Source organism: Mesoplodon mirus, assembly GCF_964341445.2.
Source record: "Mesoplodon mirus genome assembly, chromosome: X".
Taxonomy (NCBI): domain Eukaryota; kingdom Metazoa; phylum Chordata; class Mammalia; order Artiodactyla; family Ziphiidae; genus Mesoplodon; species Mesoplodon mirus.
In genome coordinates, this window is record NC_138981.1 from 95,786,219 (window position 1) to 95,812,032 (window position 25,814).

Here is a 25,814-nt window from a genome sequence, read left to right on the forward strand (position 1 = left end):
GAAATCAGAAGGCTATGGGCAAGTTATTTAGTTTTTTAAGCACCGGTTTTCTGTCATTGTAAGCAGAATTCACATACCTCATAAGGGTGTGAGAAATGAATGAGAGAAGGTGCTTTGCACAGTACATGGCACATAGTGAAGGGCTCCATAAATGATAAGTTATTTTTAGGGGTAAAAGTCACACCCACAGTTACTATTATTATATAGAGCAAAATACAGTAAGTAATGTAATGTAATTATAAAGAGCTATGGGGACAGAGTGGAGGGACAGATCATTTATAGCCATGGAGGAGATATGGTGAAGAACTCTTCAAGGAGGGTGCGTTTGAATAGTGACTTGAGAAGGTGTGGGATTTAACAAGTTGGGATTATGGGAAGTTTCTGTTGAAGAAAACCAAATGAACACTCACTTCAGACTGTAGGTTTCATTCATTTTGATATCCCTAGGGCGTGCAACGATGTCTGGCATAGAGTAAATACTCAGCAAGTATTGGATGAATGAGTATCAAAAAGACCAGAAGAATTAAATCAAGAATTCCAACTCTATAGACAGTCAAAGGTACAGTTTGGCAGGGGAATTAACAGGTAATAATGCTAGAAAGATCAGTTGGGGCTGTGTTATGAAACAAATTGAGAGATACAAGCAATACTGTGGGGTTTTTTATTTGTTTGTTTGAGTTTAATTCTTTTAAGTAGATAATACTTGGACATGGTATAATATTCAGAAGGTACAGAGGAGTAGACAGTGAAAAGTAAGTGTCCCTCCAACCCTTTTCCCTCAGCCTCCCAGTTACCCTGCACAAAGGAAACTTCCAAAAAGATGTTGTTTCTGGTTTCATATGTAATATTTTCATAGAATCTCTGCACACATACATGCACCTACAAACACACACACATACACACGTGTGCAAGTGTGCTCACACATACTGTGTATGCTCAAATATTAGGTGGTGCACTGTGTTTTAACTCACCTAAATACACAGACTATCAGATATATGAATAAATGGTGAATGTCTACTTGTGATGTTTAACTTGTTAATTCACCCTTATTTACATATTTAAAACCACACATTGTATAAAATCATGTATAAATTAGGAGAGATTTTTCTACTCTCACATTTCACGAGCGGTATAATTCAAAATCTGCCTCTGCATCTGTATTGTTTTTGTAATCTCAGAGCCCCTTTTTGAGACCCCCAGCAGTTAGCTAAGTACATCATCTGACTTCCCTCTAAGATCTTTGAGATAAAATATTTTTAATCTACATATGATTCTGTGCCTGGATATTTTTTTTTTTTTTGCGGTACGCGGGCCTCTCACTGTTGTGGCCTCTCCCGTTGTGGAGCACAGGTTCCGGATGCGCAGGCTCAGCTGCCATGGCTCACGGGCCCAGCCGCTCCGCGGCATATGGGATCCTCCCGGACTGGGGCACGAACCCGTATCCCCTGCATCGGCAGGCGGACTCTCAACCACTGCGCCACCAGGGAGGCCCTGTGCCTGGATATTTTATTCCTAGTTACAATTACCCATTTATACAACATTCAGATGATTGTTTTCCAAATCTGTCCTGTAGGTGTATATTTAAATCTTCACAGCGTGACTTTCTACTATATCAATTTTTAAAGTTTCTGTTACAAATGTTCAGACTTACACAAGAGTAGAGAAAATAGCATAGGACCTCCCATATTCTTATGACCCAAATTCAACATTTATCAATGTTTTTAATATAATCACGATGCCGTTATAACGCGTATATATATAAATTTAACCTCTAACACCCATTCGATAATCAGAGTTGTCCAGTTGTCTCAAAAATGCAGTTTGTATAGTTGATTTGTTCAAATCAGCATCCAAAAAAGATTCACATATCACATTTGGTTGTGCCTCTTAAGTCTCTGTACTCTAAAGCATTTGCCTTCTTTTACCACTACCACTGACTTACTGAAGAAACTCATCAGCATCTTGTAGAATATACACTTTCTGGATTTGTCTATTAGTTTCATTTGATGCCATTTATCTTGCTCCCATATTTCCTGTACTTCCTATAAGTGGCAGTTAGATCTAGAAGCTTAATTAGACTGAGGTTCAATTTTTGGCAAGGTTTCTTCATAGGTGGTGGTGCTATATGTTTCATATTATATTGTATCAGGAGGTACAGTGTCTAATTGTCCTACATTTTAGTGATGAGTAGATTGATCAGAAGATTCAGTGGGTGATTGTCCCCTCCACTGCAAAGCTGTCATCAGCCTTTCATCTAATGATTTCATCTATTGATGATTATTGCCCAAATCAATTATTCCATGAGGGGTTAACAGAATGGCAATTTTCTAATTCTATCATTCCTTCTACACTTATCAGTTAAAATACTTTTGTTGAAAAGAACTTTGTCTCTTCAGCTAGGGAGTCTTTGATTACCCTGAAATATAGTTCATACAGGGAAATCAAGATAAATGCTTAATTTTTAAATTGCCAGTTTTCAGTGTAAGGTGTTGGTACCCAAGCTACTTCCAAAAGTGTCCAATGAAAGGTGTTTTGATTTTTTTTAAGTGGGAGAAGAAGGCATTCTCTTTTATTTAAAAAATATCTTTATAAACTCATGGTTTTTTTTATGTTTTCAATTTGTTTCAATTAATCTAATTTATTATTGTTTTTGATGGTCAAACTGTCCCATCTTTGGCTACTGGGAGCCCTTTTCAGTGCATTAATTTGAAAATGACCTTTAAAAAGCTTGTTTATGATATCTAACACCTGCAGTTATGAGGTCATACCTTTAGAAATAATTTATTTACATCATTTCTTTCCAATTCTGACAGATACTCTTTATGAGAGTCCAAAACTAGCATTGATTGAGACTATTTCAACCTAATGTATCTCTCCTAAACTGTACTTTATGGATAAAAATAAATGGATATGGAGAATTACTACATTACATGAGCGATTTTATAAGGATTTGAATACAAGGCAATTCCCTTTTTCTCCTGAGGAAAAAATTGGGGGAGAGCCCCTTACCTTGTATTTGGGTATACATGGTACATTTCTCTTTGTGTGTGTGTGTGTGTATGTGTGTGTGTGTGCACGCGTGTGCACGATGCATATATTTTTAACATAAATGTTAAAACGTTATATATCTCCTTTTCTATTATGTGCCTATGTCTTAGAGATGGTTCCATGTTCATACCTCTTGTTTTTAACAGAGGCACAGTGTTTTGTTGTTTGGATGTACCATACTTTATTTAATTAGGCCCCCATCGATAGACATTTAGTTTGTTTCCAATATTTTGCTGCTATAAAGAAGGCTTCAGTGAAGATCCTGACAAGCCATTTCATACATATGCGAATTTATCATTAGGATAAATTCCTAAAAGTGGAATTGTTACATTAAAATATATGTGCATTTTTCATTTCCAAGTTGCCCTCCATAGAGGTTGTTCCATTTAACACTCCCACCAGCAATGTTTGAGGGTGCCTGTTTGTCCACACTCTCGCCAACACAACCGTGTTCAAATATGTGGGATTTTAGTACTATAATAAAAACTGTCCCCACACTGATCTTCAAAGGGGAAGGTGTTTAAGAAAGGAATTCTAACAAGAAATTATGTGTCAAAACAAAAGGCTATCCTGAAGAATCCATTCGTCAATATAGCCCATGTTTGTATCACACCAAAGTATCTTTTGTTGCATGTAGTATCTCTTCGTATAGATTAGATCAGCCAAGCAGCTAAATTTGTCAGTAACTGACAGTGGTAGCATTTCTTGAAATCATTTTCCTCCTATGCATAAAGATATGTATCCGACCAAAGGAATTTTTTCTAACTGGGTCTTTGCCAATCGTATCATTATGTAGAATGATGATACAACCAATTCATCAGTAATGGCAAACAAACATTTTTTGGAAGCCCCCAATCCTCATCCCTCTAAATTAATTTTAGTTTTAATGCTTGAGAAAGTAAATATATCATGTTAGGTATTTTTCAGACTTATCTCAGCTACTCAGTGAGGAGCCCTCTTTTTCTTAACTCTAACATGAAGCTCCCATATGGAAGATGAATATTTTTGAAACTTGTTTCTTAAAGGACTTGATGAATAACAGCTTGTTTTGCAAATCTGACAAAGTAGTGTACAGCATAGAACTCAGGGATAAGTGCTGAGAATAAAGTGCTCTGACTTGTTTTTCTTTGCTCAAGAAACTATGGGCAAGAGCAGAAGTGGTGTCTAGAGTGCTTACAGAAGTGATTCTTTGGATGAGACCACCCACCCCAAAAGTATTTGCTTCCGCATCAGATCTATTTTGGGCCCTACAAGGTAGAACACAGCTATGAGGCACTAAATAGATGTAGTCTGAGCTTCATAATAGGCTTTGTGATGAAGGGGATTGGAAAAACAGCATTTGTGAAGAACAATGTTTATGGAGCAATGGAAGATGCTCTTTGTTCTACTTAATGCTCTTAAATGCCCTGTGTTGTGTGCTGTCCCTTGTAAAGAAAGATGATTCCACTCAATCAACCACCATTAGCAGAGTTTGCACTTCAAGTTGTTTTTTCCAGCCATAGTAATGAGCTTGTATTAAGCCACCCGCCCCCCTTTCCTGTCTAGGCCCTCTTGAAACCAGTGGCACACACTGGGAAACAGCTGCTTAGACTTAATGTTGGAGTGAGTAGTTGAGAGTTAGCTGGCCTTTCCAGGGATTAAGGCCTGTAAATGTGGCCTCATTATCACTGGACTATAACCCACTGAGCTCCCTGGCACCACACCCATAATGTGTTACAGCTCTATTTAAAATTAGATGATCATGAATACTCTGGGAAAAGTCATGCCCTAGCTAAAGAACAAAAAATTCCCTGTTCCTATTTATAATCCTAGTAATTAAAGACTATACCACCTGGCCCTTGTTACATTCTGCGTACTTAGAAAGGGACTTATATAACATGATTTTTTGTGCAATTTTATTGTTTTTAATTTAGTGATAGTTTTTAATTGAGTGGCAAATTATAGAAAACACTCTGAATCTTCCCCTTTCTGGCAGAGTTATTGCAAGTAGTACAAACGCTGTTCCTCACCATTCCAGAGCCCTAAAGGATATATGTCTCAACAAAACAAGTAAATGTATGGTAGCATTGAAAAATATATCTGTATATTTTTATATCAAGTGAATTAATACAGTGAGACAGTTTCTACATAGGGGCCTACAAGGAGTAATTGTATCTTAAATACTTGGCAGAAGATAAAGTCCAGTCCTAAGCACTAATTCTGGGTCCACTTCACTCTTGGCCACATGACCAATCTTAACTGATTCCGAAAATGGATGGTTCTTCCATTTGTATGGTTATGCCAAAGGAATCAGACTTATCATGCCCAGGGACAAACTAAATGGTTCACAAGGGGGCACATGGACTAAGCGAATAGAAAATTAGAGGCAAGAGAAATATTTTAGGGAGGTGGCTTAGCATAGTAGATACAAATGTGGGCTTTGGGAAGTACCACACTTGCACTTAGCACTTCACATTGCTGTAAAAATGCTAAAGATCTATAACAGAACATGAAATGGTGGTTAAGAGCATGGGCTCAAGAATATACAGTGGAGGGCTTCCCTGGTGGCGCAGTGGTTGAGAGTCCGCCTGCCGATGCAGGGGACACGGGTTCGTGCCCCGGTCCGGGAGGATCCGACATGCCGCGGAGCGGCTGGGCCCGTGAGCCATAGCCGCTGAGCCTGCTCGTCCGGAGCCTGTGCTCTGCAACAGGAGAGGCCGCAGCGGTGAGAGGCCCGTGAACTGCAAAAAAAAAATATATATATATATATATATATATACAGTGGAGAAAAGACAGCCTCTTCGATAAGTGGTGCTGGGAAAACTGGACAGGGACATGTAAAAGTATGAGATTAGAACACTCCCTAACACCAAACACAAAAATAAACTCAAAATGGATTAAAGACCTAAATGTAAGGCCAGACACTATCAAACTCTTAGGGGAAAACATAGGCAGAACACTCTATGACATAAATCACAGCAAGATCCTTTTTGACCCACCTCCTAGAGAAATGGAAATAAAAACAAAAATAAACAAATGGGACCTAATGAAACATCAAAGCTTTTGCACAGCAAAGGAAACCGTAAACAAGGCCAAAAGACAACCCTCAGAATGGGAGAAAATATTTGCAAATGAAGCAACTGACAATGGATTAATCTCCAAAGTATACAAGCAGCTCATGCAGCTCAATAACAAAAAAACAAACAACCCAATCCAAAAATGGGCAGAAGACCTAAATAGACACTTTTCCAAAGAAGACATACAGATTGCCAACAAACACACGAAAGAATGCTCAACATCATTAATCATTAGAGAAATGTAAATCAAAACTACAATGAGATATCATCTCACACTGGTCAGAATGGCCATCATCAAAAAATCTAGCATAGCACAAGGAGATCAGCTCGGTGCTTTGTGACTGCCTGGAGGGGTGGGATAGGGAGGGTGGGAGGGAGACGTAAAAGGGAGGGGATATGGGAACATATGTATATGTATAACTGATTAAATTTGTTTAAAAAAATGTAAAAAAAATATCTAGAAACAATAAATGCTGGAGAGGGTGTGGGGAAAAGGGAACACTCTTGCACTGTTGGTGGGAATGTGAATTGGTACAGCCACTATGGAGAACAGTATGGAGGTTCCTTAAAAAACTAAAAATAGAACTACCATACGACCCAGCAATCCCACTACTGGGCATATACCCTGAGAAAACCATAATTCAAAAAGAGTCATGTACCAATATGTTCATTGCAGCTCTATTTACAATAGCCAGGACATGGAAGCAACCTAAGTGTCCATCAACAGATGAATGGATAAAGAAGATGTGGCACATATATACAATGGAGTATTACTCAGCCATAAAAAGAAACGAAATTGAGTTATTTGTAGTGAGGTGGATGAACCTAGAGTCTGTCATACAGAGTGAAGTAAGTCAGAAAGAGAAAAACAAATACTATATGCTAACACATTTGTATGGAATCTAAGGAAAAAAAGCTCATGAAGAACCTAGGGGCAAGATGGGAATAAAGACACAGACCTACTAGAGAATGGACTTGAGGATATGGGGAGGGGGAAGGGTAAGCTGTGACAAAGTGAGAGAGTGGCATGGACATATATACACTACCAAACATAAAATAGATAGCTAGTGGGAAATAGCCACATAGCACACGGACATTAGCTCGGTGGTTTGTAACCAGCTAGAGGGGTGGGATAGGGAGGGTGGGAGGGAGGGAGATGCAAGAGGGAAGGGATATGGGAACATATGTATATGTATAACTGATTCAATTTGTTATAAAGCAGAAACTAACACACCATTGTAAAGCGATTATACTCCAATAAAGATGTTAAAATTTTTTTTTAATTTAAAAAATAAATTTAAAAAATGAAAGCTGCAGAGGAAAGAAAAAGAGCATGGGCTGTGGAGTCAAACCAATGCTTTTTTTTTTTAACAGTATATTGGGGTTTTTTTATTTATTAATTTTATTTCTTAAACGTTCTCCTGGGCCTTCCCTGGTGGCGCAGTGGTTGGGAGTCCACCTGCCGATGCAGGGGACGTGGGTTCGTGCCCCGGTCCGGGAAGATCCCACATGCCACGGAGCGGCTGGGCCCGTGAGCCATGGCCGCTGAGCCTGTGCGTCCGGAGCCTGTGCTTCGCAACGGGAGAGGCCACAAAGGTGAGAGGCCCGCGTACCGTAAAAAAAAAAAAAAAAAAAAAAAAAAAAAAGGTTTTCTTGAATTTTCTAATTGTTTGTACCAGTATATTTTTAAAAAATCTTTATTGGAGTATAATTGCTTTACACTGGTGTATTAGTTTCTGCTGTATAACAAAGTGAGTCAGCTATATGTATACATATATCCCTATATCCCCTCCCTCTTTTTTTTTATTAGTTTCTGCTTTATAACAAATTGAATCAGTTATACATATACATCTGTTCCATATCCCTTCCCTCTTGCGTCTCCCTCCCTCCCACCCTCCCTATCCCACCCCTCCAGTCGGTTACAAAGCACCGAGCTGATCTCCCTGTGCTATGTGGCTGCTTCCCACTATCTATCTATTTTACATTTGGTAGTATATATATGTCCATGCCTCTCTCTTGCTTTGTCACAGCTTACACTTCCCCCTCCCCATATCCTCAAGTCAATTCTCTAGTAGTTCTGTGTCTTTATTCCTGTCTTACCCCTAGGTTCTTCATGACATTTTTTCCCCTCCCTCTTGCGTCTCCCTCCCACCCTCCCTATCCCACCCCTCTAAGTGGTCACAAAGCACCGAGCTGATCTCCCTGTGCTATGCAGCTGCTTCCCACTAGCTATCCATTTTACATTAAAGCAATGGATTTTTGAGCTCAGCTGCTGACTCTAACTGTGTAACCTTGGGCAAGCTACTTACCATTTCCCAGTTCCACTTCCCTCATCTGTAAAAGGAGGATAATAGAATTGACCTCATAGGGTTGTATAGGGTGAGCATTAAGTGAGGTCATAGCATTTACAGAGAGAAGGCAGAAAGTAAGGCTCAATAAATGATACAACCTTTTCTAGCAGCAGCAGCAGTAGAAGTCAAAGTAGATGTAAAAAATAACCAACCTAAATGTGGATTAAATCCCTGACTGTGATCTCATTAGCACCAGATTTATACTTATGAAACCTTAAACTTGAATAATGCCCTATCCTTCTGGCTCTCTCACTCTTAACCCATGAGGCTCCTCTCAGACCCCATTGAGCCCTCTAGTCCTCTTGCCCTTTCCTTTTTCTCCCAGACCATGAGCTTCTTCCTAGCCCCTCTGGCCTGCCCTTCTTTCCCTCCTCTAATCTATCAATATTTCTATGCTGAAATCAGAGTGATTTATCTAAATTATAAGTCCTACCATGTTGCTGCTTTGGCAGCTACTCATGATCATGGCTTGACATTGGCTCTGAGCAGGAAACATCAAAACCTGATGAAGAGGGTTTCCCTGGTGGCGCAGTGGTTGAGAGTCCGCCTCCTGATGCAGGGGACACGGGTTCGTGCCCCGGTCCAGGAAGATCCCACATACCGCGGAATGGCTGGGCCCGTGAGCCATGGCCGCTGAGCCTGCACGTCCGGAGTCTGTGCTCCGCAACGGTAGAGGCCACAGCAGTGAGAGGCCCGCGTACCGCAAAAAATAAAAAAACCTGATGAAGATTACTGATAATTAAACTGACTTGTCTTGGGAGGAAAAGGGAGAAATAGTGAATTGTTTGTTTCTTTCTGGACCCTTTAGGCTAGATGCCAGTGTTTCCATTTGAATATTAAGTGCTTGGCCAGGTCAGGGAGAAACTGTTGATAAAGCATCTAATGTGATGCCAAGAATCTAGCAGTATACGTCACACTGTAATTGCTGATGAGGCCCAACGGTTGAGCAATCTGTTGGTTTAATATTCTTGAATCATAGTTCACTGAACTATGATTGAATTCATTTGAATACTTGAATTCATAGGTTCACCAAAAGATCTCTTGCTCAAAGTTAGGAGATTTTTGTTACTTACTAGCTGTGTCCTCTTGGGCATACCCCCCAGCTCTCTGTGCTTCAGATTTTTCATCTGTAGTGAGGAGATTAAACTGGATGATCTCTATATTCCCTTGAGTCCTGATAAGGCATGATTTCTTTATACCATCTGAAGGAGTGAGGTTTGGAATAAACAAAATCCCCATCATAAACAAAAGTTCTCCCTATAGTAATCTGGCTTCAGTATAACTACAATGAAGGACTTCCCTGGTGGCGCAGTGGTTAAGCATCCACCTGCCAATGCAGGGGACACGGGTTCGAGCCCTGGTCCAGGAAGATCCCACATGCCGCAGAGCAACGAGGCCCATGCACCACAACTACTGAGCCCATGTGCCACAACTACTGAAGCCCGAGTGCCTAGAGCCCGTGCTCCGCAATGAGAGAAGCCACCGCGATGAGCAGCCCGCGTGAAGGATAAAAGGGATCAATGTAATTAAATGGCATAAAAATCAAATTGACAGTCTTGACCATTTTAGCACACCATCCCCAATACACGAGAGAATTCGTTGGGTTTTTTTGTTTTTTTTTTTTTCCTGCGGTACGCGGGCCTCTCACTGCCGTGGCCTCTCCCACTGCGGAGCACAGACTCAGCAGCCATGGCTCACGGGCCCAGCAGCTCTGCGGCATGCGGGATCCTCCCGGACCGGGGCATGAACCCGCGTCCCCTGCGTCGGCAGGCGGACTCTCAACCACTGCGCCACCAGGGAAGCCCAGAAAATTAGTTTTAACTGCCATCTTTGTGAGTTTGATTTCTGCCATCCTTACCGCCTAAAGTGCTACATGATACTGACTTTTTTCTATTAAAGTGACTGACAGATTTTATAAAGATACCCATTGAGATACTTCAACATACCCCAGCTATAGCAAAACTTGTCTTTTGGGAATTACTATGGCATCTTGTTGGCTCAAAGCCTGTTTCTTTGGGAGTACACACTACTGTGCATCACCTATTATAAGGAGAGTACTTCCCAACTTCACCACCAAGAATTCCTTCAATTATTTGTGAACTCTACATTGTGAATAATAATAACTATTAAACTATATTTTATTATAGTTTATTTCCCATACTTTATTAAGCAAAAAAACAAAAAACATATAACTGCTACTTAGAGAATTTGGCCAGCATGAGATATGTATTGTAATCACAAGTTGATATAATTCTAGCTAAAAGGAAATATATGTGATATTTTAATTAGCTTCATCTTAGGTAAATATCAAATTTCTGTTATGAATTTGAAACACCAAGATATCTTGGAAGCTCCCAGATACTTAAAAAGATTTCTAGTGATCCACAGATTGCAATTTGGGAACTTAATGAATATATTAGGTAGCAATTAACCTAATAATAATGATAAGTAATATTATTGTTATTATTTGTTAGGCAATTACTATATGCCAGAACTGGTTTTAAACACTGTACACATCTAATCCTCCTTTAATCCTGAGCCACAGAGAGGTTAAATTATTTACCCAGGATCGCACAACTAGGAATTGGGTGGAGGATTTGAACCCAGGGAGGTTTGAGTAGATGGGGATGCAGCCTACTTCCTTAACCCCTCAGTGGCCAAAAAGAGTGCTTTAGTAGGTGAATAAGAGAATGAGAGAGATTCACAGTTATACCAGTTGAATCTTAAATTTGCTGAAATACGGACAGGCATCAGAACTGGGGTGCAGAGAAGTGCTAGGAGTGCTGACATTAAGTTCTACTCTGCGGATTCGTACCTGAGTTTGTGCATTTGTGTTAAGGATTCTACGTAGGCTGGAAGTTGGGCCAATCAATAACTTATTGGTCAGAGCGGTGAATTCCAAATGCCTAACAACATGTTTGGTGTGGGGATAGGCGGTGCGAAGTGGGCTAGGGGAGGATATCACCATTATAAGACTGGGAACAAGAGTTGGTGGGAAGGGGGAAATGGTTCCCACCCAACAAGGGCATATGTGCAATAAGGTGGAGGAAGGGGAAGTGACGAGAAAAGCTCGTTTTTGAGTTAATAACCTATGTTCTAGAGTTTCAGGGACTTTAAACTCCTGTGGAGTGGGGATTTGTGGCGATTCTATACCACAGAATGCCATAAAACCCTGGCTATTGGGATTCCAGGGTTAGTACTCTAACAATTTTAAGACAATGAAATGCTGAGGGAGGTGGGGAGTAAAAAACCAAGGATTTGAAAGGTAAAGTTCTGGAGATGCTAAAGACTAATCCCCCTTGTACTCTAAGTCAATCGCAATTTTAGCTCCTAGGCCACTGGAAATGGACTTGGGGGTGGGGGGCAGAGGGGTTGAATAAGGGGAAGGCCACTTGGGCAGGAATTTGGAGCTTCCCTCCCTAGCTTTAACTTGAGCAGCTCCCATTTTATATTGAGGGTTTCTGCGTGTGGCTTCATTTGATAAAGACATTCCATACTTAAAGAAAAAGGCAAAACCACTTTTCTAAGGGGGGGGGAAAAGGACGGAGGAGCTCCAAAAAGTGTTCAAATAGGTCAGCTTTGGCCTTTGTCCTTTTTGAAAATAGGGGCAGACACTAGCAAGGATGTTTTGGCTGGGAGATTGGGAAGGGCCAACTAACGACTCAGTAAATCAGTCATCTTTACTGTGAAACCAATAACAGCAGTGGCAGCGACAAATAATAATAGCAGTTGCCATCTCCCCCCACCTTTAGGAGTTTGGGATTGACATATACACACTACTGTATATAAAATAGATAATCAACAAGGACCTACTGTAGAGCACAGGGAACTCTACTCAATATTCTGTAATAACCTATATGGGAAAAGAATCTGAAGAAGAATAGATACATTTATATGTATAACTGAATCACTTTGCTGTACGCCTGAAACTCACAGAACATTGTAAATCAACTGTACTTCAACATAAAATTAAAAATTTTTCTAAATAGCAGTTACCCTATTAAGTATCAGCTCTGATCTGAGCACAAGGCTATATGGTTATATAGATTGTGCCATTCGATTCTCTGCAGCCCAATGAGATAGGTGCTCATTTTGCAGATGCCATCACTTTTTTTTTGCCTCTGAAGGAATTGTGCAAGTTGGCTACAGATATAGGAATAAACCAAGTAAAGGCATTTTTGAATCATTCTGCAAATAGATTTAAGTAGTTGTTCAGGGCTTATGCAGCTGAAATACACACCAGGTTGAGGTGATCTATTCCTTTGAACCCAGGCAATTCTGAATTCAGAAGGACAAATCACAAACTGGCCCCTGAAATCAGGAATGTCTGATAGCTTACCTGTAGATTTAAGTAGAAGACATGTTTCCTTCACAGAAAGGAATGGTTTTATTTCAATTACATGTTTGCTTGCAAAGACTTTTATTAGTTTGTCTGTTGAACAAATACTTCTTGAGCACCAAATACGTGCTCTGAACCCAGAATCTCAAACATAAAATTGAGACTGATTTGTTTGATATAAGCCTCAATCCTAAGGAATGTCTGAAATTCCCAACTTCAGGTAGCATCTGTTAATTAAGTGTGATTTTTCACTCTCATTCCAATAGATATTTAAATACCCACAGCGAGTGAGGAGGGCAGTAGAGTTCTTAGATTCTAGACCGTGGAATAAAAGAACCTTACAAATGAAGTAGCCCCTTTCCTGTACTTTATAGGTCAGAGAGTCAGATGGACTTGGATTTTAAACTATATAACCTTGGGCAGATTACTTAACCTCTTTGAGCCTCAGGTTCCTCATGTGTAACATGGGGGTAAAAGCACTTGCCTTACAGAAACACGGTAAGGATTGCACAAGATTAAGTTCTTAGTGTAGTACGTGACACGCACAACGTTCTCAATACGCGTTTACTGTTACTGTGATCACTATTTTCCAAGTGAGGGGACTGAAACCCAGAAAGGGGAAGTGACTACCTCAAGATCATATAGCTTCTTGATATTAGGGCAAACATTAGAACTCAGATCTCTGTTAGCAGTCAAATATTCCTTCTACTACGCCACCCATTTTATTCCCTAGGAGCAGGTAATGTAAACTTCCTAGGCCTGTGAGAAGTAGTTTGGCTGATCCAGGGAGAAGGGAGAAGAAGAACAAGGAAATGGGTGACATAAGGAAAGACTTCCTGGGCTCAGAAAACAAAACAGCAAGGGAAATAAATAGAAAGCAAAGGAGAAACAGCAATTACCAGAAAGTTTAGATCTTAACGTAGCAGCATTACAATGCCTGCTGAATCCTAGAACTGATCTCTATCCTGATTCCTTTATTCACCACAAATGTTTCAATGCAATTGACTAGGCTTTTCCTTTTTCATGGGGATGGGGTAGGGAGGTGGTTCAGAATGCATGTGTGTTTCACAGAAAGTTACTGTGAATTCAGCTTTCCTAGACAATTTCTATTTTCAAAGCAAGGAAACCCCGTAATTGAAGTTAGAATAGAAGCATGAGTACTACTAAGACTTAAGGAATGATAGATTTTAAGACAACAGTGGGCTGGAGTGAAACCTAAGCATAGAAGCTGTTGCGAAATTTAACAAAAAGAAAAAACTGGCTCAACAATAAAGCCACATTGTTATTGCTTTGTATAGCTACAGTGCAGGTAAGTGCAGCAAGTACCTGTACTGGGAGTGATTAATTTGTTAGATGAAGATATTCTTAAGAATTAGAAAGATATGGAAAAAGCCACTCTGTCCATATGTTAAAAACAAAGATTAATTTACAGTTGCCTAAGCAAAAGATGATATAATCTTTCCTAAGGTATTTAATCAAGGACTTCAGTGTTGGTTGTGCAACATCCAAGGAATGTTCAAAATATTCCAGGAGTTTCCTGAAAGGAACAAGGCCATTTTGCTCAATTTACGACTGCCTAGTTCCATGGCACACAGAAAATCTGATTGGAGCTCCTGGCCCACCAAAAAGAGATACATCATGATAGTTTGGGGAGCAATTACTATACAAAATGGTTGTTCCTTTTGTACTTCATCCTTAATCTTGAGTTTTCTGATTTCCCTCTCCTGAAAATGATTACATGTAATTCCAAATAAAATATATTGATAACACTTTGATTGCTTATTCATTTGATCATTTTCACCTTCACAGGGCATCAGGTACTGTTTATACGGCGCTAGACATTGCCACAGGACAAGAGGTAAGTGTTAACATTCAGTTCTGACTTCTACTTTCCTTTATTCATATTGATCAGAATTCCTCTTTGATGGCATCTGCGCCTGAAAAAATGGGTAGCACCGAGTTGACATATGTTTACTTCACTGGTGTCCAAAGTATCTGAAGTGAATGACAAATTCATGATTGACCAAGGAAAAGGAGCGTGGGTTTGGGCATCGAGAAAGCGCTTAGTAAAATAAAGAAATTTGTATGCCTGAAACTGTTGCCAAAAAATATGGTTGTTTGTGTTTAGTCAGGTGATGGTAATTCATTCTTGCATTTTAATCATTATTCAGGTGGCCATAAAGCAGATGAACCTTCAACAGCAACCCAAAAAGGAATTAATTATTAATGAAATTCTGGTCATGAGGGAAAATAAGAACCCCAATATTGTTAATTATTTAGATAGGTAAGTGTTTTCTCTCATCATGTACTTGTTTTCTTTATGGGATATCATTTTCTTGGCCAATTATTTTTATTTAGGATCTATTCATTTAGCATCCATTCTACAAATAGTTCTCAAATGCTACAAAATATTGAGTATCAGATCTATTGCTAAACTTGCACCCACTTATCTTTGTCCACCCATTAAACATTTGAAGACACATTTTATGGTCTTGCTTCTAAACATGAGCAGTTTGTATAATTTCCTTTTGAGGATTGTGAACCCCCTATTGCCAGGAAATAGACTATTGCATATAGGAGAGAGCTGTGGTGTTTTAAACGTTTCATCAAGTGTTTGTTTGGAGTCAGTGCAGTCTCTGGTTATCTAAGTAAAGGAGGCAGACTACAATGGCCCTGCTTTAATGGGTGTTTTGTGATGAACTGACAGTGAGGTCTAGGGAATTGAGACTTTAATCTCAAACCTTTTTCCTAGACCGGGTAATTAATGTCTCTTTCATCAGTGGTATTAGCAGTGGGTTATTAATAGGCATTTAAAGACAGCACTAACTCTTCAGTTGTGGTTTAACATCTGTCTCATTCAGTTTCAATAAGTGTTTGTTTAGCACCACTGTGCTGTGTACTCTGGGGGGATACAAAGGAAACAAGACCAGGTCTACAACCTCAGTGAGTTTAAGATCTTGCTTTCTGTGTTTTGTGCCAAGTAGACCAGTGGTACAGAAGGAGGCAAAAGGGGGGCAAAACGAAGGAGGGTCAGGTTTTATAGTCGAAATCAGGGTTTCATAAAGTGTCATTTAGGGACCATCTGCAGCAGAGTGACTTCACTCTACTTTTGTAATTTCGTAAAAACTGCATTTCTAAAAAATTCAGATTTCTAGGCTGTTCTCCATAACTAATGAGATATTTCATTTTTATGAAATGAGAATTTTAATGAGAAATTTCCTTTTGAACAAACTTCCCAGGTGAGTCTTATGGGCACTGCAGTTTGAGCACCACTGGATAGAAAGGCTTGCTTCATACTGATGTCAAGCTGGGGGCAGGGTAGAATTGTTGGGGTCATTCCATCCACTGTAATTTCTCTCTCTTGCTGAGCAGGGGAAGAAAGAGACCTGACCATACTGCTAAAGTGCCTTCAGATTATCCCAGGGGTTTGAATTTGCCTACATTGCTCTGGTGACCTGCCTCTCCATATTTGATCACTTGGGCTGTGTCCCTCAATTACGACTTAAAGATAATGGGCACGTCATAACTGACTTCTATCAGAACTGAGACCTCAGCCCAGTAAATCCATTGCCAACATGAGTCTCTTTGATTCTCTTTGATTCAGCCACTACCTGAAAAGATTTCAGTAATTAATTGAGTAGAATCAAAAATAATGCTGAGATCTGAATAAATTATCCTGTAAAACTGTATGCCATGGGTCAGTTCAGTCCAAGAAGTCAACACTGTGGCTTGAGTTATCCAAAAGGGCTATTCACTGATCCTGTTCATTGAAACTAGCTTTTTACAATGGAAGGATTGACAGTAGTCAGTCACCAGAGGCCTCCTTGCTCTTTTCCTTCCTTCCATGGTGCGCGTTTATCTGATGGTCCTTTGATTTCCATGCATATTCTCTTCTGTTGTTAAGGAAGTGTCTCATACGCATTATTGATATTTTCCTCTTGTTATGTAATATGACCGAATGCAGAGACTAACTGCACATTGCCTTCTTAATGGAAATATAGAAGGGTCTCCACTTCCTTAGGCCTGAGTCAACGTCTTTTTCTTCTCTTGTTGTAGCTACTTAGTGGGTGATGAACTATGGGTAGTCATGGAATACTTGGCTGGTGGCTCTTTGACTGATGTGGTCACAGAGACCTGTATGGATGAAGGACAGATAGCAGCCGTCTGCAGAGAGGTAAGAAAATAGAGCATTTCTCTGGTTGATGAGAACACCAAGATTGACAGTCTTTTATCTTTGATTATTCAGAATGTTTGTAATGTCAAAGTAGCAATAGTACATCTTTTGTACTAAAAAACAATTGAAGATCCTAACTCCAATTTAAATCCTAACCCTCCCTCCCCAGCCCCTTTGTTTATTTTAGTTGCTTTGCTATGGATCTTTTTGAGTTTGATTATGCCATTCACGAGGTGCCATATCTAAGCCTGCATGCTGGAGTCTTGGTGAATATGGAAAACAGTAATGTTGGCATGGAACTTCTTTCTGACTGGGGGGGATGTTTACATGACAGTTATTTTGCCTTGCATATGCAATGTAATCCATGTATAATATAGACCACATTATAATCCAGTCATTTTCTAGAAGGCAGTTTAAACAAGGTCCTCCCTCAGTCCAGAAAGTAGTTGCTTTCATTGTACAATCTTCACCTCCCTTGGAGCCCTCCAGTGAGTCAGAGTGTCTGCCTCTTTTCCAATAACAGTGGCATATCCCTAGTTTCAAACTAAACGAAGGATATTTTATTATATTAATTTTTTCAATATTAAAAAAAAAAAACAAACACTCCTCATTGGAGTCTCATCTTGGGTGTTACCCTCTACCCCATTCGTTGAGGTTTTCTATAGACACAGGGAGGAACTCTAACCCACTGAAACTTGAAAATCAATGATAGTAAAACGAAACCAAATACTTCCAGCTAGTCTTTTGTTGTTTTTTTAATTTTAAATTGTTCACTTAAATTTCCTCCTTCCCAGTATGCACACATATCCACCAAACACATATATTTTCTATTCATGCAATTAATCAAACAAAATATTCAGGGGATTCTTCAACCTTTAGCCTGTGGTTTCTGTCTTTTAGTATTACAATGCAAAGCCATTTCCAAACAAGTACGTATTACAATGCAAAGCCATTTCCAAACAAGTACCTATAGTTACTTCAGAGCCTAGAAGTGGTTCCCAAACCTGGTGGTTGGTCCATCAGAAATAGCTTGGGGCACTTGTTTTAAATGCAGATTCCAGGGTTCCACTCCAGACCTACTACATGAAATCATACCACAGATGCAGATGCTTACTGTATCTGTAAAAGACCAAGCTGAATCCATATCCTCCAGATAAGTAAGTCAAAGTATGATTATAGTAATTGGTCCATTTGGCTGTATTAACAATTTAGTGCTACTTATCACACCATCACTCTTCATGTCCAAGTCTGATTGGGGAGCTTTCACATGCATAACGCTAAGTTGCATTACTGATGTAAATGGTAACATGATTTCAAAATGGCGTTGAAAACCTTTAGTAATTTATTTCACCCAACAACATAAAATTATACCCTTGCCCAAAATTTATCTAGAAATGAAGCACATCTAAACAAATTTTTGTGATATAATTAGAACTTTTTTTTCCTGATTCAATAGTGCCTCCAAGCTTTGGATTTCTTGCACTCAAACCAAGTGATCCACAGAGACATAAAGAGTGACAATATTCTCCTTGGGATGGATGGCTCTGTTAAATTGAGTAGGTATTATGGTTCAGATGGCATTTGAGAGAGTGTCAGGGGATTTCTACTCTTTTACTGTCTATCTTGAGAAGAAAAGGGCTATTGAAAGTGATGGGTTTGAAGGCATTTAGAGCCCAGTTTCAGGTAAAGAATTTTTCTAATGTTGTGTTCCTGTAGATCGTGACCAGATTTAGGGGGTTCGATAGTTCAGAATTTCTAATGGCTTCCATCTGCTGGATGGCAAATACCTAATTAGAAAACTAAAAGATTCCGTAAGTTAGAGGGAACAGTGTGGGGAGGGAACCAGATTGAGGTCTAGTAAAAATGACATCACATCAGTCGGTTATTTCAGACCCGTTTAAAATCTGGACCAGCTGAGAGGTCAGGTAACAAAAGGATATGAGCCAGGCAGCTGTAGAAGCTCAGAGCCTAACTAAAGGAAAGTATGGCCATATCTGAAAGGGACCTCTTGTAAAAGAAAAATAATTTGAGCTAATTTTAACTGACTTTTCTTCTCTGCAGCTGATTTTGGGTTCTGTGCCCAGATCACCCCTGAGCAAAGTAAACGAAGCACTATGGTGGGAACTCCCTACTGGATGGCACCTGAGGTGGTGACTCGAAAAGCTTATGGTCCAAAAGTTGATATCTGGTCTCTGGGGATTATGGCGATTGAAATGGTAGAAGGTGAACCCCCTTACCTTAATGAAAATCCACTCAGGGTAAGTTGAAAGAAAACTCAAGTACTTCATCCCCAGGAAAGGGAAAAAGCCAAATGTCATTTCTTGTCTTCACTAAAAGTGGCCAGAATGGGGTCTTTCATGGGACAAGTGACCTAGAAGCTTCAAGTTATAATTTTCAAAATTACTATGAGTTATTTCCTGTTTCTCTTAAGATGTCTCAACAGTTTTTTCAAATGCTTCGATATCACTATTTCTAATGCCAAGGGTCTTTAAAATTCTTTAGTATAGCTTTCTGCTGTTAAAAAAAATGTAGCTTCTTTTTTTAAAGCAAGATGTGGGAAGCAAACAGTATTTTTATCATATGCCATGGTTAAATGATCTATCTAGGAAACATTTACTTTATAATTACTTTAACAAAGTAAGTAAACACATTTCCAGAACAGCTATAATTTTTTAAATTAGATTTTGTTTCATTATCAGTAATGATTTATTGAGCAACAGCAGCATGGTGGGTAGTGAATGGAACACAAGATAGACACAGCACCAGCCTGGTGAAATCACAAACTTTATTAGACTGTCAGGTAGAAAATGAATGGAAATTGCTTGTGTTGGGTAACTCAGTTTGCTACTGCAGAATCAGAGGTTTGATTCTTACGTGGTCTGGTCACTTCTACGAAGAGAAAAGCTCCATTTTGGAGTCTACCACCACCATCTTTATTCAGAGAAAGGCAAAGGAGCATGAAAGAAATGCTTGCTCAGTACAGAAGTGAGCCAGTAGCTGTTTTGTTGAAAAAAGCCTAAAGGTGAGCCAGAAGCTGTGTTATATACCCAATATATAAAGGGCATCACACTATTGAGAAAAGGAAATATGCACTGATTCAAATTCTGATCTCAAAACCCATGCAGAGTGCCAGTGCCAAAGGCATCTTGCATACTGTTTGCTTCATTACCACTAAGAGTCTAACATTGAATTTTACCCTTAGTATACAAAAACCATTAGTAAATGGTTAAGTGTTTACACGTTAAGCTTATAAGATCCATATTCAAGCCAAATATATGTGTCTTTCTGTACATGTAAAGAAACCTACAAACTAATTATCTAGTTATTTTGCAGTTGAACGTTTTGTAATTGGGAGCTGCATTCCCCATGTATGGAGAGGGGGACAGCCTCCTCCTCGCCCCCTCCTAATTTCTCTCTGGTACTTGGCCTCTTGTCCTAGTCCCGGCACTGATTAGAAAATAACAGATAGAAGTGAATGCCCTAATGAATGCTATGGGCTATTGCTCTGGTCTCATGAAACAATCTGGAGGTACGATGTGGCTGAGTGGAAAAAGAAGGGGCATTTTCCCACCGTTTGTGGGTCAGCCCTCCATGAATTGAATCAAGCCCACCCCTGACCTATGGACCAGCGTGTCAGGATAATTACATGGGCTTGTTCTTATTGTTTAACCACCCTTTGCCCATTAAGAAGTAGCAGTGAAAGAACACATCAGGTCTCTTGTTTCCATGGATTTCCTCCTCTAAGTCTTCAGAGTTTGGAGGCACTAAACGGATTATGGCTATTTTGCTTTCTGCCTTCTAATGAGTAATTTACAACCGACAAAATTTAAGGATTAAATCAATGGCTCTGTAAAGCAACTGGTCTCAGTAATGCATTTATTACCTTCTTCGTTCCCCAATTACAGTTGATCGCTCTTCAGCTAGGCTGTTAATCGTTAGAAAAAAGGAAACAAGTTTTAATCTTTATGGGCATCTTCTAGCCTAGGATTAGAGCTAATAATTAACAGCTTGTCTCTTAGGATCCACAGCCTTGTATCTAAATAAGTACTTGTAGATTAACAAGCCACCAGGTTCAGGAAACCTACATTAAGGCTATAACACAAAGATTCATCAGAAAGACCACCCGGTTGAATTCCACTGACAAGGATTTACTCTCCATGTGTGATCAACTTCCAGTGACTCAGTCACCAAGTCCGTATGGTGCCGGCCCCCTATCTGTCTTCCAGGTGCCACAAGGACCTTTTAAGTTTTGATTTTAGATATGTTGTCCTCATGTTCTCTTAAATAAAAGCCAATGTCCCCGGCTATATGCCTTTATTTGGAATTTGAAAAATGTAGTCACTGAAACCCTGGAGAGATTGGACAGAAAAAGATATACCATGACCCTGTTGGAAGCCTGTGTTTTCTTGGATCCTGGTGACCAGGCCATGTGTGGGGAAATTGAAAATCGCAGAACTTTGGGAGAGGTATAAAAGAGAACTGGCTTAGCCCTTCTTTCTTTAAAATCCTTCCAAGACCACCACTCATCCACCTCTTTGGGCTTTGAGGAGGAAAAAAAAGGAAGGAAGTGGAAGGGAGACAGAGTGGTAGAGTGAAGGCTAGCATGTTGATACGAAAGGCATTTGGCCCACGGAATCAGGCAAAACTGAGTGGGTCTCGGCTCCACAACCTGCCAGCTCTGTGACCTTCAGCAAGTCATTCAAAACCTTTATAAGCCTGTTTCCTGTGTGTAAAATGGGGACAATATCTGTCCTGCAGCGTTAGTGTGAAAACGAAATGAAATAATGCATGTAAACACCTAGCACAGTGTGTAGCTCATTGTAAGGAGAATGGGGGAGGGGATTTATATATCAATAGAAAAGTGAGAAAGGATCCTTAGAATACTTTTTACCCATTCATGAAGGGAGATTGGATTCCCCACTTCCCCCAAGAACTTCCCTTACACACTGACTATACTCACATCCCTTCGAGCAGTGGAGGGTCCTCCACAGTTTAGTATAAATGACCATGAACAGGTAACACTGAGCAGCAGAGGTTAAAGGTAAAATCTGGGGCTGTACATTCGAAGGCTGTTTGCATTTCACTGTGGCTTTTTTTGTGTCTTTGTTGAGTCCCTTGGAACCTAGCAAACCCTCTTGAAATATTGCCTGTTAACATACCACTGATGCAAGGAATTAGCGACTCCCCCCCTCCCCCCAGTTATAAAGCGGTTGGGATTTTTTTAATGTAAATTGCTCTGTACTAATTGACCTAATTTGCTCATAAGTTCCTCACTGCCTGAAGTCTTTGCACTCAACGTAATTGGCCTTGGATGCCTTGTTCTGTGACCCACGGGCATTTTTAGTGAAGTCTCCAATAATAAACTGCCTTGTTCTTTATGTTTGCCAAAGTGACTGGAGTTAAAATCGATCTTTCCCTGTGGATATGCAAATCAAACGTTGGTACACTGCTCATCTCCCCAACTTTTGTGTTAATTTGAAGTTATCTTTTTTATAAACGTGGGATTATAATGACCTGATTCTAAATAAGGAGGCACAATCATTTCCATAAAACAAATCTTCGGTTTGTTGTTGTTTTTATTCCTCAGCGCTAAGAGAGTGCCTCTTTATTAACTTGGCGTTCCACATAATGGGGCTGTTCTTGTCAATGGCTTTTGAGGGATTTTGGTGTTGGTGAAACGTCTCAGTGACATCCAGTTGAGGTCCCTCCTGGACCCTGTGGATGAAGCCCTTTTTCTGTGTAATTTTCCAGACCTTTATCCTAGTTGAGATGAACTTTAAGTGTTCTCTTTCTACCCTTGCTTTAAGCATCTGTGAAACCGTATCCAACACTGGATCTTTGGAAGACAGTTTTCGGTATCAGGAAGAGATTATCTGAAGGCTTAAAATAGTATTTAGGATAGTATGTGAACCGCCTCTCCGGTACTGGTGGTTCTCCTCCTTGGTTGCACATTGGACTCATCTGTGGAGCTTCAAGAACAAATGACGTCAAGTTCCCACACCAAGGCCTAGAGCAAATACAAAGCTCTGTGGCAAGCCCTTTGTAGAACCCTGTCTATATTGAAAAACAGTTCTTCATCAGCCCTCTTTGAGCATGGTCGCTCAACCAGAAAAGAGCATGCTATCATTCTGCCCACATTTCTCCTTTTCATCTAAAAAAAGTATCATGGGTCACTTTGTTGAAATCCTGAGACACCCTGGCATTCTTTGATTTACCATTCCAGTGACGCTGTCAAAAAAAGAAATGACATTAATTCAGTATATACCTCTATAATATGCCCATTTTCTTTTTCAATTTTGCTTCTCCTGCAAATGGAGTCCATCATTACAATGTGCTAGCTGTTGTGTACATAACACATACTGGTGATAATAAAGCCTTCAGCCTGGCTACTCATGATTAGGAGTGCATAAACTGTATGGCCAGAGAGAAGGGAGGGCAGAAGTGTAAATTCAGACCTGTTGTCTACATTAAGAGGCTCCCTACTCCCCCTGTCCCCACACTTGAAGCACTACACACATGTTAGTTTATTCTTCTTTTTAAATTATAGAACCGGGGAAATTCTGGTTAGCTTGTATGTCTAGAGAAGACAGTTAAGCAGAAGAAGAGACTCTCTAGCAACGAAAAAGCAGCAGCTAAGGGCCAAAGTGCTGGAACCTGTGTTGTGGATTGGAATGTCTGGGTTTGATGGCGCGTGCTCATTTGGAATTAAAGTCAGACATAAACTTCCTGAGCGCCAGAGAAGCAAGCATACTTTGCTAGCACTCAGTCAATATTGTTTTGAATGTATTTCAGGAAGAGCTGGGAGCATTCCCTTCTTTTTCCGTAAGCCACTATGGAACAGCAAGGTTTATTGATGGTTTGTTGACACTTCTACTTTGAGGGCAAACCTATGCCTAAAAGGAGGGGTGAGTTGGGATAACTGCAACTAAAATAATTATAGAACAGTAACAGGGTTTCTTTTTAATCAGAAAAAAAATATTGCCTGTCAAAAGATAGACAGCTCTTAAGAATCATTGGTTGTCAGGAATTTAGCATAGGAAAATGGGACCTAGCCATAGGAAAGCTGCAAGTCTCATTTAGATTGTACTTCAGAAGCAGACAGTTCAAACTGGTGAGTTATGACCCAGAAGACAGCCAAAGGAGAAATTGATTCCACAGCAAACGAAAATCTGAGACTCTGACCAGGCGAAGAGGAGGCAAAGAAAGATGACAAATGTGGTGACCAGGGGCCTGCTGTTGGCCATGACTGATAATCCTTATCCTACTGTTTATCATCTTATCATTCCTCAGTGTCCTTAAAGCAAGGCTTGGGAATAAGCCAAGGATGCACATGCCCATTGCCCTAATAGGTACCAGACCTATAACTAAGTAGTTAAGTCCGTTGAAATCAAAGTTCATTCTAAATGGACAAATCACAGAGTGTGATGATGGACATTTGGCCCCTGAAATGCCCACTCACATGTTTATCCTATGGCTTTTGAAATCTGTGTTTTTGCCAATGAAAAATGACTTCACCAAGAAAATTAGGGTTAGCTTGATAATTAACATAATTTCTGACCTTTGTCATCATTTTGAAATATACCTTTTCCAACCTGGTTGCAACATCACTTTAGAAGACCCTCTGCATTCTGATAAAAGGATACTCTGAGGTGTCTTGTGTAAGCCTCTCAGCAGAGAAAGTTAACTTGATTAAGGCAGTCTTAGCTCCGTAGCTGCAAGAGCCAACGTTCTAACAGTATCACCAAAAGCAGGCTGAACTTTTTGCTGTAGCTTTCTTCCTCCCTCCCTCCTTCCCCTCCTCCCTTCCTCCCTTCCTTCCTTCGTCCCTCTCAACCTCCCTTCCTCCCTCTTTCTTCTTTCCTTCCTTTCTTTTTCTTTTCTTTCCTTTCCTCCTTCCTCCTTCCTTCTTTTTTGTTTTTTTCTTTTTTTATAAATTTCTTTCATTATTTATTTTTTGGCTGTGTTGGGTCTTCATTGCTGAGCGCAAGCTTTCTCTAGTTGCAGTGAGCGGGGGCTACTCTTTTTTTCATATTAAACTTTTTATTAAAACTGAGTCTTACAATATATTTAAAATGACATGTTCCACAGGCTACTCTTCATTGCGGTGTGCGGGCTTCTCACTGCGGTGGCTTCTTTTGTTGCAGAGTGTGGGCTCTAGGCGTGTGGGCTTCAGTAGTTGTAGCACACGGGCTCAGTAGTTGTGGCTTGTGGTCTCTAGAGCACAGGCTCAGTAGTTGTGGCACACAGGCTTAGTTGCTCCATGGCATGTGGGATCTTCCGGACCAGGACTTGAACCCGTGTCCTCTGCATTGGCAGACAGATTCTTAACCACTGTGCCACCAGGGAAATCCCCTTCCTTCTTTTTTAAAGCATTGCCCCACTGCTTAGATGGCAAAATCCATCAGCACTTTTCATCTCTGTGTGGCCAGTGAATGTGACGGGACCAGACAAGGAACTATCTAGTGTCTCAACCAACGGTATGCATCATGTGAGTCAAAGAGTGAATTCTGTTCCCAGGTCTGCCAGTCAGGAGCCCCCTGACCTTGTATAGATTACTTCTTGCTGGGCCTCCATTTCCTTATCATTTCAAACAAATGGAATTCGACAAGATTATTGGTTACCAATGGACGCTACGAATTCCATGGACTCCTAGAATTCCATGGAGATCCTTGGGGCCCAGGGGGGAAGTCATGTGGCTCTTGAGTCCACCAAAATAGTTCCTCTTTAACTTGTTTTCTGTATCGGGCTTCCACATGAAATTTAGTTAAATAAAAGGGGAAACTCCTGGGTCTCTTACTCTGATTCTGTATTCTTAGGCTGTAGATAGGCTACAGCTTTCCGTGAGT

At 40.1% G+C, this 25,814-nt stretch overlaps 1 protein-coding gene across 6 annotated transcripts in view; it reads left to right on the plus strand.

Moving 5' to 3' along the window:
- Positions 1-25,814, plus strand: part of PAK3 (p21 (RAC1) activated kinase 3) — a 122,534-nt gene that overhangs the window by 78,092 nt on the left and 18,628 nt on the right. For all 6 annotated transcript variants that reach the window (XM_082610615.1, XM_082610614.1, XM_082610616.1 and 3 more), the window contains 5 exons: positions 14,604-14,652; positions 14,966-15,078; positions 16,851-16,968; positions 18,425-18,524; positions 19,030-19,226. In XM_082610615.1, coding sequence (XP_082466741.1) covers positions 14,604-14,652; positions 14,966-15,078; positions 16,851-16,968; positions 18,425-18,524; positions 19,030-19,226 — 577 coding nt within the window. The remainder of the gene's footprint in view (positions 1-14,603; positions 14,653-14,965; positions 15,079-16,850; positions 16,969-18,424; positions 18,525-19,029; positions 19,227-25,814) is intronic.